Source organism: Acanthochromis polyacanthus, chromosome 23 (assembly GCF_021347895.1).
Source record: "Acanthochromis polyacanthus isolate Apoly-LR-REF ecotype Palm Island chromosome 23, KAUST_Apoly_ChrSc, whole genome shotgun sequence".
In the NCBI taxonomy this organism is placed as follows: domain Eukaryota; kingdom Metazoa; phylum Chordata; class Actinopteri; family Pomacentridae; genus Acanthochromis; species Acanthochromis polyacanthus.
Window position 1 is genome coordinate 24726050 of NC_067135.1, and position 12779 is coordinate 24738828.

Consider the following 12779-nt stretch of genomic DNA (forward strand, 5'->3'; position numbering starts at 1 on the left):
AGTTCATATTACACAAGCTGAAATACCTTATACTGTTTTACTTTTATCTATATTTTTAGGTCATATTTTTTTTTACTTGTTTTTATATTTTTAGGTTGAAATTTGTCCTTATTTTTAAATTTTAAGGTCGTGTTTTTCTACTTATTTTTTAGACATATTTTTCTACTTATTTTTATATTTTAGGACATATTTTTCTGCTTTTGTTTATATTTTTAAATCATATTTTTCTACATACAGTATGTTTATTTTTTGGACATATATTTTCTATTCATGTTGATTTTTTAGTTCATATTTTTGTACTTTTTTATGTTATATTTTCCTTCTTTTCTTTTAGACATATTTTCAGCTTATTTTTATATTTTTAGAACATATTTTTCTACTTTTGGTAATCTGTTTAGGACATATTTTTGTACATATGTTTATATTCTTAGGGCATATTTTTTCCACTTATGTTCATACACTTTGTACTGTTTATATTTTTCTGACTTTGAATGAGAGTAACTGTAACATCAGCAGTTCCAACTCATGGATCAATAAAGGGTTTCTGATGTTATTATCTGCAGGTTTGGATATTCGGTTAAAGGTAACCTGGTGGTGGGTACTCTGGCCTGGCCCTCTCCATGGGTCATTGTGATTGGCTCCTTCTTCTCAACATGCGGCGCTGGCCTCCAATCGCTGACCGGCGCTCCCCGACTCCTGCAGGCCATCGCCAAGGACAACATCATCCCCTTCCTCCGGGTTAGAGCTGCAAATCTTTGAACTATCCCAGAATTTAAATCATAACTGTTGTGAAATTTCTGCTAAAACAGGGAAGAAGCTCTGAGGAAGTGACACAGACGTCACCGAGCCTCGTCAGCACTTCTTCTTACTGCTTTCTGTGGGCTGCAGCAGCTTCTTCTGCTCAGATTAAAGTTGAATTTTAAAGCTGAGGTGCTCCAGATGTGGTGTACATATTTACAAAAAGATAGTCGGTCATGTGATAAACTGTTCAATGTGCACAAGTGTTTTGCAATTTTCACGCTGCTCTCATGGGAACACTGTGTGATATGATACACGGCGTCATGTACAGTGCTCAAAAAGAAGAATGTCAGGTTTATGTCAGGTTTAGAAATGATGGAAAATATAAAAGGTGTGATCATCATAAATAACACAACAGTCTTTGTCCTTTGAATTTTAGAATTAAAAGCGAGCTATTTGGTTCGTTGTGTTTTTCAGTTTTTGATTATATGGATGTGAAAAGTTCTGGACACACGTCTCTTTGTATAGATGTGCATAAAGTTCATTTGTTTTGAATGTATGTGACTGTGAGCACCGCGTTAGAACAGGGCTGTCAAACTCATCTTAGTTCAGGGCCACATGGAGTCCAATTTGATCTCAAGTGACCGGTACAATCACAGCATAGTAAGATAGAAATAACAACAACTCCCTTTGTTTAGCTCAACAAATGACATTCTGAAAATGTTCACAGTTAATGAACTATATTTCTGCAAAACATCACCGACAACCTGAAATTTTTTAAAGAAAAGTAAGTGAAATTTCTCATTTCATTTACACATTACAACCTACAAATCACAGAATCTACAAAGGAACAAAACATTTAGTCACAGCTATCCAGAACTGAACAATCTAGTGTTTTACTAGAAATGATTTTAAATGTACATTGATTTCATCTTCTGTGTAGTAATCCTGGACACTGCACCATGGAAGCTAAATGGGAACTGTTAAGGAAGAAGGTTAAGTTGTCCTCAAATTTATACGTAGAAAATCTATCAAAGTTGTGGCAGTGCAGTGGACAAATTAAAAATAGCAATTACTTTTATTGAAAACTTGCAGTTCGTGTCTTCTCTGTAATTTTTACTCGTTGCAAAGTTGTCCTGAGGGCCGGATTGGACGCTCTGGCGGTCCGGTTTTGGCCCACGGTCCGCATGTTTGACACCCCTGTGCTAGAATGAGCGACAACTAAACTCTTACAGTGACACAGAGGTAGGCTCTGACAGAGAGAGGAAAGTGTTTGTTGGTTAAACTTGTTGTGATTTACTCGGTGTGTCTGTATTTATTGTCCCTGTGTTTTTGGTTTGTGTGTTCCTGCCAGGTGTTTGGTCATGGGAAAGCTAACGGAGAGCCCACCTGGGCCCTGCTGCTGACAGCTCTGATAGCTGAGCTGGGGATTCTCATCGCCTCTCTGGACCTGGTGGCCCCCATCCTGACCATGTGAGACACAGCTGTGTGTTTGTGTGCGTTTGTGTGTCGGCCACACTCTAGACTGCTTCAGGGGCTTTGGTTTTAATCCCTCGTCTCTCTTTAGGTTCTTCCTGATGTGTTACCTGTTTGTGAACCTGGCCTGTGCCCTCCAGACCCTCCTGAGGACGCCCAACTGGAGGCCACGCTTCTCCTACTACCACTGGTAATACCCCAGACACACACACACACACACACACACACACACATTCATACACATGTAACCACACACTGATGTGTCCCTCTGCTGCTCCTCTGTCTAGGACCTTGTCATTTTTGGGGATGACTATTTGCCTGGCGCTCATGTTCATATCCTCTTGGTACTACGCAATCGTTGCCATGGTGATCGCCGGCATGATCTACAAGTACATAGAGTATCACGGGTATGTTGCCATGGAGATGTGTTTCCTCCCCATGCTTGTACACGTATGGCATGGTCAGGGGTCCTGTGTGTAACTGTGTCAGTCATGTATGCGTCATATGGACATACAGTACAGATCACACTATGTAAATATATATAAATATGTTTACATCCTTTATGTCCGTGTGTGTTTATAGAGCAGAGAAGGAGTGGGGGGATGGGATCCGAGGTCTGTCACTCAGCGCTGCCCGCTATGCTCTGCTGAGGCTGGAGGAAGGACCACCACACACCAAAAACTGGAGGTACAAACACTTTGATTTCATTTCGTCTCCCACGTCTTTCAGGGCGTATCACTCAGGGTGTTACCACTGGAGGAGGTTTGGTCTGTAGCAAAAACAAAGGAGACACTTTCACCTGTAACTGTAACCTCTGTAAGTGTGCAACAAAAATCCAAAACTGTAATCAGTAAAGATTTATATTTTCCTCTCCATTCTCTGTAGAATGCTCTGATTGCACCTCATTGATTAAAATCCATGTAAAATAACACTCACTCGCTTGTCATCTTGCCTGTTGCTGTCCAGACCCCAGGTGTTGGTGTTACTAAAGCTGGACGAAGACGCCCACGTCAAGTCTCCTCGCCTGCTGACGTTCGCCAGCCAGCTGAAGGCGGGAAAAGGCCTGACCATCGTCGGCACCGTTGTCCCCGGCAACTTCCTCCAAAGCTACGGAGAAGCTCTCGCTGCCGAACAGGTGGGAACCTTCATCACTGCAGGGTTACAGTGGAGTTATGTTGGAAATCAGCCTATTCTACAATTAAACAAGCCAACAGAATATGTGTAAGGCCATTTCCACCCAGTTCTTTTGATGGAGTAGTCAGGAGACTTCTTCTTAAAATCAAAAGTATTTATTACAGCAAAACTGAATGTGCAATACAGAGCTCTGGGCCTGAATCCTCTGTCCCTAACCAACAACAAGTGTTCAGTCAGTTTGGATGGAAACAGACCGCTAACTGTACCTGGTCCAGTCTTCTTATACTCTAACAGTGTGTGTAGCTATTGAGGTCACGTTGCTGGCCGCCCCCTCCAGTGCTGTGCTGGTCCGCTCTCCTCTGTCACAGCAGATGTTTTGTCATTATCGCTCTCGTAGGAATCACTTCACTCCTGCAAAGCAAGATGAGAGACTGCACACACAACAAGCTCATTGTTCTTTACTGCTTACGGCTTACGTCAAAAACTGTCTGTACCTTTATTATCAAAAACTGTCTGTACTTTGATTATCAATCACCTTATGTCTTGATCATCATTGCATTCAATCACATGAGTAATAAGTAAACTAAAGCATAAGCTCCTTCTTATCGATTCTGGACTTTTCTTCTCTGTTTCATTACAGTCACACCGTGGTAATGATGCTCTTGACCTTCCTATTCCTCAGAACCAATACAACTCTTTAATATGCACTCTTAGCAAATTATAAAACACACCATTTCCCACAATTATCAGTTGGTGACTGTCAGGAAACACTGCCGCATGTTGATTAAATTAACATCGTGTTTGTCCTTCCTCAGACTCTGAAGCACCTGATGGATAAGGAGCGAGTGAAGGGCTTCTGTCAGTGCATCGTTGCTCAGAAGCCCCGCGAAGGCATCAGTCACATGATCCAATCGAGTGGCCTTGGAGGAATGAAACCCAACACGGTGGTGATGGGCTGGCCTCACGCCTGGAGGCAGAGCGACGACCCGACCTGGAAGACCTTCATCAGTGAGTCAGAGGAGGATGCCCAATGATCATAGAAGCTTCAGTAGAAATCAACTGGACTTCTCTTGTAGGTTCTTGAAGACATTTCGCCTCAATGAGAGGTGAAATGTCTTCAAGAACCTGCGAGAGAAGTCCAGTTGATTTCTGGACTGAAGACAAGTTGAAGAACTTACAATCCCTCTTGTAGGTCTTCAACATCTCCAATGTGTTCAAGACCTACAAGGGAAGTCCAAGAACCTACAACGTCTCTTTTCGGTCTTGGACACCTACAAGAGAAGTTGTGGGTTTTTGGAGTTCTTTTCAGTAAAAATCAACTGGACTTCTCTTGTAGGTGAAACGTTTTCAAGAACATCCAAGGGAAGTCCAAGAACCTACAACTTCTCTTGTGGGTATCCGAGACCTGCAAGAGAAGTTGTAGGTTCTTGGACTTCGCTTGTAGGTCCTGAAGATGTGGTAAGTTTTCAAGACCTACAAGAGAAGTTGTAGGTACTTCTTTTCAGTTGAAATTAACTGGACTTCTCTTGTAGGTTCTTGAAGACTTTTCACCTACAGGAGAAGTCCAGTTGATTTCTGCTGAAGGAGAAGCCCAGGAACCTACAACTTCTCTTGTAGGTGTTCAAGACCGACAAGAAAAGTTGTTGGTTCTTGGACTTCACTTGTAGGTTCTTGAAGATGTTTCACCTACAGGAGAAGTCCAGTTGATTTCAGCTGAAATGCCTACATTTACTGTGACCTGGTTGACTGAGAATCTACACAGACAGGATGGCGAATCACTTCCTGTTTCTACTTCGCGGTTGTAGCTTTCAGCAGACTAACAGCGCCACCTCTCTTCCTTACAGACACAGTACGGGTGACCACAGCGGCCCACCTCGCCCTGCTGGTGCCCAAAAACATCTCCCTGTTCCCCAGCAACAGCGAGCCCTGCACCGAGGGCTACATCGACGTCTGGTGGATCGTCCATGACGGAGGCATGCTCATGCTGTTGCCTTTCCTCCTGCGTCAACACAAGGTTAGAGAATGATGCCTTTTTTATTCGAACCTGTTAAACTCTTTAAAGTTCCTGTCAGCCCAATTTCTGCATCTGGTCGCTTGGTTCTCTCCTCAGGTGTGGCGTAAATGTGCGATGCGAATCTTCACGGTGGCCCAGATGGAGGATAATTCTATTCAGATGAAGAAGGACCTGGCAACCTTCCTCTATCACCTGCGCATCGAGGCCGACGTGGAAGTGGTTGAGATGGTGAGCTCACAGTGCTGGGTTCGATCAGGGACATTTACTTTAACTGTACAACATCCAGTTTTCTCCCTTTATTTCTCCTTTATAAAGCTGTAACGTTTGTTTTAGCTTGTTCCAATGACACTACATGATGCTAGCTATGACTGAAATATTCAAACCTGTGACTGTGTTCTTTTATGTCTGCACTATTTTGGTGAAAAAGCGTAGCTGCATCATTTTATATAAGTTTCCCAATAATTTACCTTTAGCACTCCACTAGAATATAATCCTGACTGTTGGTAGGTTTGAAAGGGGTAGTATCTTTAAAAAATGACACGATTAGTCAGTGCTGGCAACTGTAAAAACAGCGTGACTTCCGGTTCCATCTGGACAATTTCACAAATATAAGCTTAATATCATAATATTTCATCAAAATCCCCTTTATTCTACATGTCTCATTGAAGAAAATACCAAGAAAAAAGCCCAGATTCTGTCAGAAACTGAAAAAATCTGCACAACTGAGAAGCCATGAGTGACTCGGTTGTGACCAACAGTTACATGACAAAAATAAAAATCTGACTTCTCAGCTGAACTGCAGGCAGTGTAGGAGATAAGTATGGAAACAAATTAACCCTTACAAGGCCATGTTTCTGGAGAAGTACATATACTAAAACCACCTAATCCATAAAAATATCGATCAAGTCTTGCGAGGTCGCATTGTCGTAGACGTTCGCCATTGTTATTACGGTACACGGCCCCGATAAAAGCTTCGTAATTGCGGCTTCGTTACACAGCTTTATCGTTTGAAATAAGCAAATTTGGGGCCAATGTTTATATCTTACCATTGGTTGAATTAAACATACGGGTGTGTGCATATTTTATGTTAATTAGCGAGCCGAGAATTTTCGGTTTCGGCTGTGTGTATGAGTAAGCGTGAACCGAGCATACTCGGTCCCGGCTTTTTAAGGGTTAACATACACTTCTCTTCAAAAGTTTGGGATCACTTAGAAATGTCCTTATTTTTGAAAGAAGCATTTTTTTTCAATGTAGATAACATTAAATGAATGATAAATCCAGTGTAAACATTGTTAATGTGGTAAATGACTGTTCTAGCTGCAATCAGCTGATTTTTAATGGAACATCTCCATAGGGGTACAGAGGAACATTTCCAGCAACCATCACTCCTGTGTTCTAATGCTACATTGTGTTAGCTAATGGTGTTGAAAGGCTGATTGATGATTAGAAAACCCTTGTACAGTTATGTTAGCACATGGATAAAAGTGTGAGTTTTCATGGGAAATATGAAATTATCTGCGTGACCACAAACCTTTGAACAGTAGTGTGTATATATAAACACACATTCAAAGAAAGTCAACATTATTTTTTTCTGTTTTACTAAGTAATTGCATTTTAATTATGTTATAATGCACAAATGACATTTTTTTAGTTCTCTTTAGTCATGTTCATGCTGTTTTCATAGAGACACAGGACTCTGTGTTGCAGAAGTAAATCGCAGTGAGTAAAAATGTGACAGAAGCCAAATAACTTCCAGGAACTGTTTGGGGTTTAGAAGGAGTTTGGACCAACAGCAGGTAACAATTATATTCGTTCTCTACAGTAACGTTAGTCTGTCTTCTTTCTCCTCAGCATGACAGTGATATCAGCGCTTACACCTATGAAAGGACGCTGATGATGGAGCAGAGGTCTGAGATGCTCAGACAGATGCGACTATCTAAATCAGACCGGGCGAGAGAGGTGAGTTTAAGTTGGTGAAGCTTGTGTTTATGGTACAAGGGTGTAGATTTCTTTATGGGCATGACAACCTGATGGTACTTGGATGTTTGTCCTTTCTAGCGGTGAATTAAAGGGTTTCTTCGGTTCCTTCAGAGGTGTTTGGGTCATTATTAACATGAACAACAACTGTATGCAAGATTGGACAGATAACCAAATGTGTTTGTGAATGTCGTGCATCATTTTCACCAGGGAAACCCTGGTAGCAGCAGCAGTAGGCCAGAGGCAGGTGGAGCTACAAGGTCTCAGGTGAGATCAGTGGTTACGGCCAGCTGTGAGTTCATCAATCTTTATTAAACTAAAACAAATCTTAAATGTAGCGGAGCAGATAGAAACAAATGGATTTACATCGTTGTGTTGTAGGGATGATGCCGGCTCGTTATCAGGAAGTATCAGCATTGACAGGCACACAGAAAACAGGTTTTACAAGCCCAAGTAGTTTTTGTATCTTAAGTGTCAGCAGTAGGCACAATAATATGTTTATTCACGACAGATAGACACAGGAAGTTGGAAAAGTTTGGCAAATCGGATATTAGCAAAAGTTCAATAAGGAAATGTTGTTGTTGTCTCAGATTAAATCACAAAAATTAAAAAACTACATGTCATTGAAAGTTAAAGGGGAAAAACAATCTTGCATCTTGATATGGCACACCTGTGAGGTGGGATGGATTATCTCAGCAAAGGAGAAGTGCTCACTATCACAGATTTAGACAGATTTGTGAACAGTATCGGAGAGAAATGGTGATATTGTGTATGTGGAAAAAGTTTTACATCTTTGAGTTCATCTCATTAAAAATGGGAGCAAAAGCAAAAGTGTTGTGTTTATATTTTTGTTGTGTATCAAAGTCCTATTTGAAAAATGGCTGATATCAGAAGTGTGTTCTGGAGATTATGTGCTCCCTAAAGATGCCATAATTTGGCTTTGAGATCAACATTTTCCTTCACAGTTCACAAGAGAGAGACCCGAGGATTTGAATTCAGGGTTCATCTTTTTGCAATAAGAAGAGACAAACTGATAATAAATACCCAGTTGGGTGTTTATTATCATTTTAATCCAGGTGTTCATTCCACACAGAAAGACACAAAGCTTCAAACTTGAAACAATGGTTCTCATCACTTTCAAACTTCATTTCATCTCCTTTTACCGCTGGTCTCCTCAGAGGGTCCGCTGGAGTTTTGACGACGTAAGTCGACTGTGTTTGACAGTAGAGCGACGGCTTTCAGACATAGAGCAGCTTAGACCTAGTGGCCTTTAAAAGAGGTTTTTCTTGACCTGTGAATCCCTCCGAACCTCCGGCAGAGCAGCAGAACCCTTCAGAAAAAGCACTGAATCCTCTGAAATGCACAGCAAAATTACACATTTGAGTTGTATGAAATAGAGAGAGTGTCCTTGAACCCTTACAGCTGCTAGAGAACACTTCTGTGTATCTGAAAATCAGCTTTGGTTTTCTTTACCAAGACTGAAGATCGTCATTCATGTGAAAATGTCAGTTCTTTATCTGAAGGATTCAGTTTAGAGCTTTGTGTAATAACAGCAGTAATCTGTGCTGACCTGGGTCAAACGTGCCTCTTTATGGGTCATTCCAGAACTGGAGGACATTTTACGTCCCATTGTTGTGTAAATCTTCTTGTCCTGAGACCAAATCTAAAAAAAACGCGGAGAAAAATGTTTGAATATATTTTTTAAATAAAAAAATAAGTTTGAAGTTCCCCCTAAAATGACATTTTTCTCTTAAACGGTTAAAATTAAATGTAAATCTCCTTTTTTATATATTATTTTTTATTGATGTCTCTTGTAATTGTGGGAACATATTTTTATCAACTTAATATTTTAAATAATTATTATTATGCATGGAATGTGTCCCACAGCAATCCTGTTAGCACTTTTTTAGCTGGTAAAAGAAGAAGAAAACAGTGAATGACATGAAACACTGGAATTTACATCATCAAACAGTTTGCCTAAAGAATGTGTAGAGCAAAGCTATATCCTCTCTGCTGTTTTTCATATTTTCATAACCTCATCAGCCTTGATTGAACATCTCACTCTACCTCATATCATCAGGATCAGACTCATTCTTTGGACTGTTTTCCATCAGTCAGTTTGTCCTCTTGGTCAGCAGTAACAGCTCGCTAAATATCTAGCTTCTACTGCTGAGAATAAGCTAACATTAGCATGGATTAGCATCCCTGTTACTGTGATTAGAGTAGGGTTAGCAAACAACACATAAAACATGGAATAAAAATGGTACCATTGATGTGTAAGCTGAGCCTTTGGTAGTTTATTACCTATTATTGATGAATATGGAACAGAAAATTGTAAAAGAAGTTTTTTTTTCAAAAATTCGAAGCCCAAATGTCCTCCAGTTCTGGAACGACCCTTATCTTCAAACTACATTTGCTGATTTGACAGAGCAGTGAAGAAAACTCTTAAATTCTTGTGTCATCTTTGACTCTTTGGCTCCTTTTACTGAACTTCAGATGCCTTTTGACTCAGGTCTTCCTTATTAAATCGAGCACTAACGCTGTTGCTGCCCCTGTAGCCGTCCTCCAGTGTTTCTGCTCCACTAGATGCAGAGTGTGTTCTGTTCTAGCAGGCTAGGTGACCTTGTGTTGTCTGTAGGTGTATCTTTCCCCCAGGTTCAGGAGTACCGGAGGCCTCCCGTCAAACAGCTCCACAGGAGACAGAGGCAGACAGGTACAAAGGGACAGAGAGGGACAAAGACCAGAGGCAGGAGTTGGGAAAGGCAGAGTAGCATCGCTTGAGGTAGAAAAACAAGAAGCCGGAAGTAGAGACGAGATGAGAAAGAGCCTGTCTGTGTGTCTCCGTACGAACCAGGCCCAGCTGGTGAAAGACCGGAACTCCATGCTACGTCTGACGAGCATCGGGTCCGATGACGACGACGACACCGACGGCGGAGAGCGAGACCGAGCGGCCAGCGGCGGCGGCAGCTCCGAGCACCACCGCCGCGTTCAGATGACCTGGACCAAAGAGAAGACCTCACAGTACCGAGCGACACACTCCGGATGCTCCACGCCCGAAGGCTTCAGAGACATGCTGAGCATCAGGCCGTGAGTTCTGTCGCATCAGGGTGTTCAATCACCGTCAGAAAAGTCAGAATATGTAGATTAACTTAAGTACGAAATATGAACTGAAAATGCAAACATAAGTAGAAAAATATGACCTAAAATTATAAGTAAGTAGACTGATGTGTCCTAGAAATATAATAAAGAAGTACAAAAATATAACCTAAAAATATAACAAGTAAGAAGAAAAATATGACTTAAAAATATAAACATAAGTAGAAAAAATGACCTAAAAAGATAACAAATAACAAGAAAAAATGACCTAAAAATATAATAAATAGAAAAATTTAAACTCAAAATATATTAAATAGAAAATTTTCACCAAAAAATATAAATATATGTAGAAAATATCATCTAAAAATATAAATATACATAGTAAAATTTGACCTAAGAATATAAATATAGGTATAAAAATATATCCTGAAAATATAATAAATAAATAGAAAAATATAACTTAAACATCTAATAAATAGAAAAATTTCACCTGAAAATCTAAATGTATGGTGAAATTATCTAAAAATATAAACATAAGTAGAAAAATATGACCTAAAAATGTAATAACTAGAAAAATGTGACTGAAAAATACAATAAGTAGAAAAGTTTCACCTAAAAACCTAAATATAAATAGAAAATATTGTCTAAAAATATAAACTTAAGTAGAAAAATATGACCTAAAAATCTAATAAATAAATAGAAAAGTTTCAACTAAAATCTAAACATACATAGAAAGTATTATCTACAAATATAAACATGAGTAGAAAAATCTGACCTAAGAATACAAGTAGAAACAGTGTAAGCGTGCATATGAAAGGCGTTTCCTACTCTAAGCTAGACCCTCCAGAAAAACGCAGGCTAAAATCCTTGATTATGCAAATAAATATGCGGGGTTTTTATGCATTTTTATGCATTTTTATGCAATTTTATGCGGGGAAATTGCGGAAAGTTGCAAAGTATGCGAATAGTTGTGAAATATGCAAAAATATGCGCGATTCACCTGCCGTCTGACCACGGAGGGATGTGTCCTCTAATCAGACACTGGGACTGATGCGGGGTTACTGGACTGACAGCCTGTGCTTTGGGAGGGGGAGAAGCTCACAGCAGCACCTGCTGCTTGTTGAGGACAGTAACTGCAGAACGATCCGAGTTTTCCTGTCAGTCTCCAAAACGGCAGAAAAAGTCGCTGAATTTGTGGCTAGTCGCTTTTGACAAAAAAAGTCGCTAGGACGCTTTGGAAAGTCGCTAGATTTAGCGAGAAAGTCGCTAAGTTGGCAACACTGGTGCCGCACTCCGCATCAGCTCGTGCTTCTAGTGTGTGTGTGAATGCGCAAACTGATGACGTCAGGCTGGGTGTCACATAAAAACTCACTCACAACTCCATTTATATTGGTTATAGTTTTCTCATTTTATGCGGAAATTGTGAAATCAAGCGGGACCCGCATTTTTCTTTTTTTTTTGTGGAAATGTGAGATTCTTGCGGGAATTATGCGCTGTTTTGTGGGGATTATGCGGCCTTTTGGGAAATAATTGACCCCGCATAATCAGCGGCATTTTAGTGATTAATGCGAGAATTCATGCGATCGCATAATCGCGTTTTTCTGGAGGGTCTATCTAAGCGTTGTGTTCCACTGGATGTCAGTAAATGCAGCTCGTCTCCTTCAGGGATCACTCCAACGTCAGACGGATGCACACCGCTGTCAAACTCAACGAGGTCATCGTCAACAAATCCCACGATGCTCGGCTCGTCCTGCTCAACATGCCGGGACCTCCGAGGAACACCGACGGAGACGAGAACTGTATCCTTCACACCACGTTTAGAGACCTGATGTTAACGGCTTCCATAAACCGTCCTTTACTCAGATTTGTGTACCGATGCAGTTTAGCTTCACGTCAGAGCAGTGGATTTCCAAACAATCACACAGTCAATATTCAACAGAAGCAGCACTTTGAAACAGTGATATTACAAATTAAGTTACAGTATGTCAGATTTTTATTTTTTTTTTTAAGATTTACCACCTAAAATTTTGAGAACATTTTAAATGGTTGATGAAAAGCAGGCGTCAGGTTTCTGTCTGATCGGCTGAAGTCGACTTGGGTTGAAATCATACCATCTGGATCACTTCTGGTTTCAACAAGAGTCCAGTAAAAGGTCTGAAAGGGCCAATGCTTGGCTCCATGTCCCAGAAAAAAAAACATTCAAAACAACAAATAAACAGAGTTTTGCTTTTGTTTAACAGAAAGCCTTTATTTGATTCTCCCACAGGCCTGATTGGCTGCTTATTAATGGACGAAGCAAGAAAGATTTCTGCTTTAATGTTTGTGTCTTCAGACTTTTAACTCC

At 40.4% G+C, this 12779-nt stretch overlaps 1 protein-coding gene and 1 long non-coding RNA gene across 5 annotated transcripts in view; one reads left to right on the forward strand and one right to left on the reverse strand.

The window, feature by feature from the left end:
• Window positions 1-12779, reverse strand: part of LOC127532461 (uncharacterized) — a 295805-nt gene that overhangs the window by 234038 nt on the left and 48988 nt on the right. The window lies entirely within an intron of this gene.
• Window positions 1-12779, forward strand: part of LOC110966698 (solute carrier family 12 member 6-like) — a 41359-nt gene that overhangs the window by 26153 nt on the left and 2427 nt on the right. For 2 of the 4 annotated variants that reach the window (XM_051944136.1, XM_051944137.1), the window contains exons 14-26: window positions 564-738; window positions 2093-2211; window positions 2306-2404; window positions 2502-2621; window positions 2797-2901; window positions 3181-3349; window positions 4164-4356; window positions 5193-5362; window positions 5459-5590; window positions 7214-7321; window positions 7550-7606; window positions 10194-10426; window positions 12101-12234. In XM_051944136.1, the coding sequence (XP_051800096.1) occupies window positions 564-738; window positions 2093-2211; window positions 2306-2404; window positions 2502-2621; window positions 2797-2901; window positions 3181-3349; window positions 4164-4356; window positions 5193-5362; window positions 5459-5590; window positions 7214-7321; window positions 7550-7606; window positions 10194-10426; window positions 12101-12234 (1814 nt within the window). The remainder of the gene's footprint in view (window positions 1-563; window positions 739-2092; window positions 2212-2305; window positions 2405-2501; window positions 2622-2796; window positions 2902-3180; window positions 3350-4163; window positions 4357-5192; window positions 5363-5458; window positions 5591-7213; window positions 7322-7549; window positions 7607-10193; window positions 10427-12100; window positions 12235-12779) is intronic. The other 2 variants (XM_051944138.1, XM_051944139.1) reach the window with 1 other exon arrangement.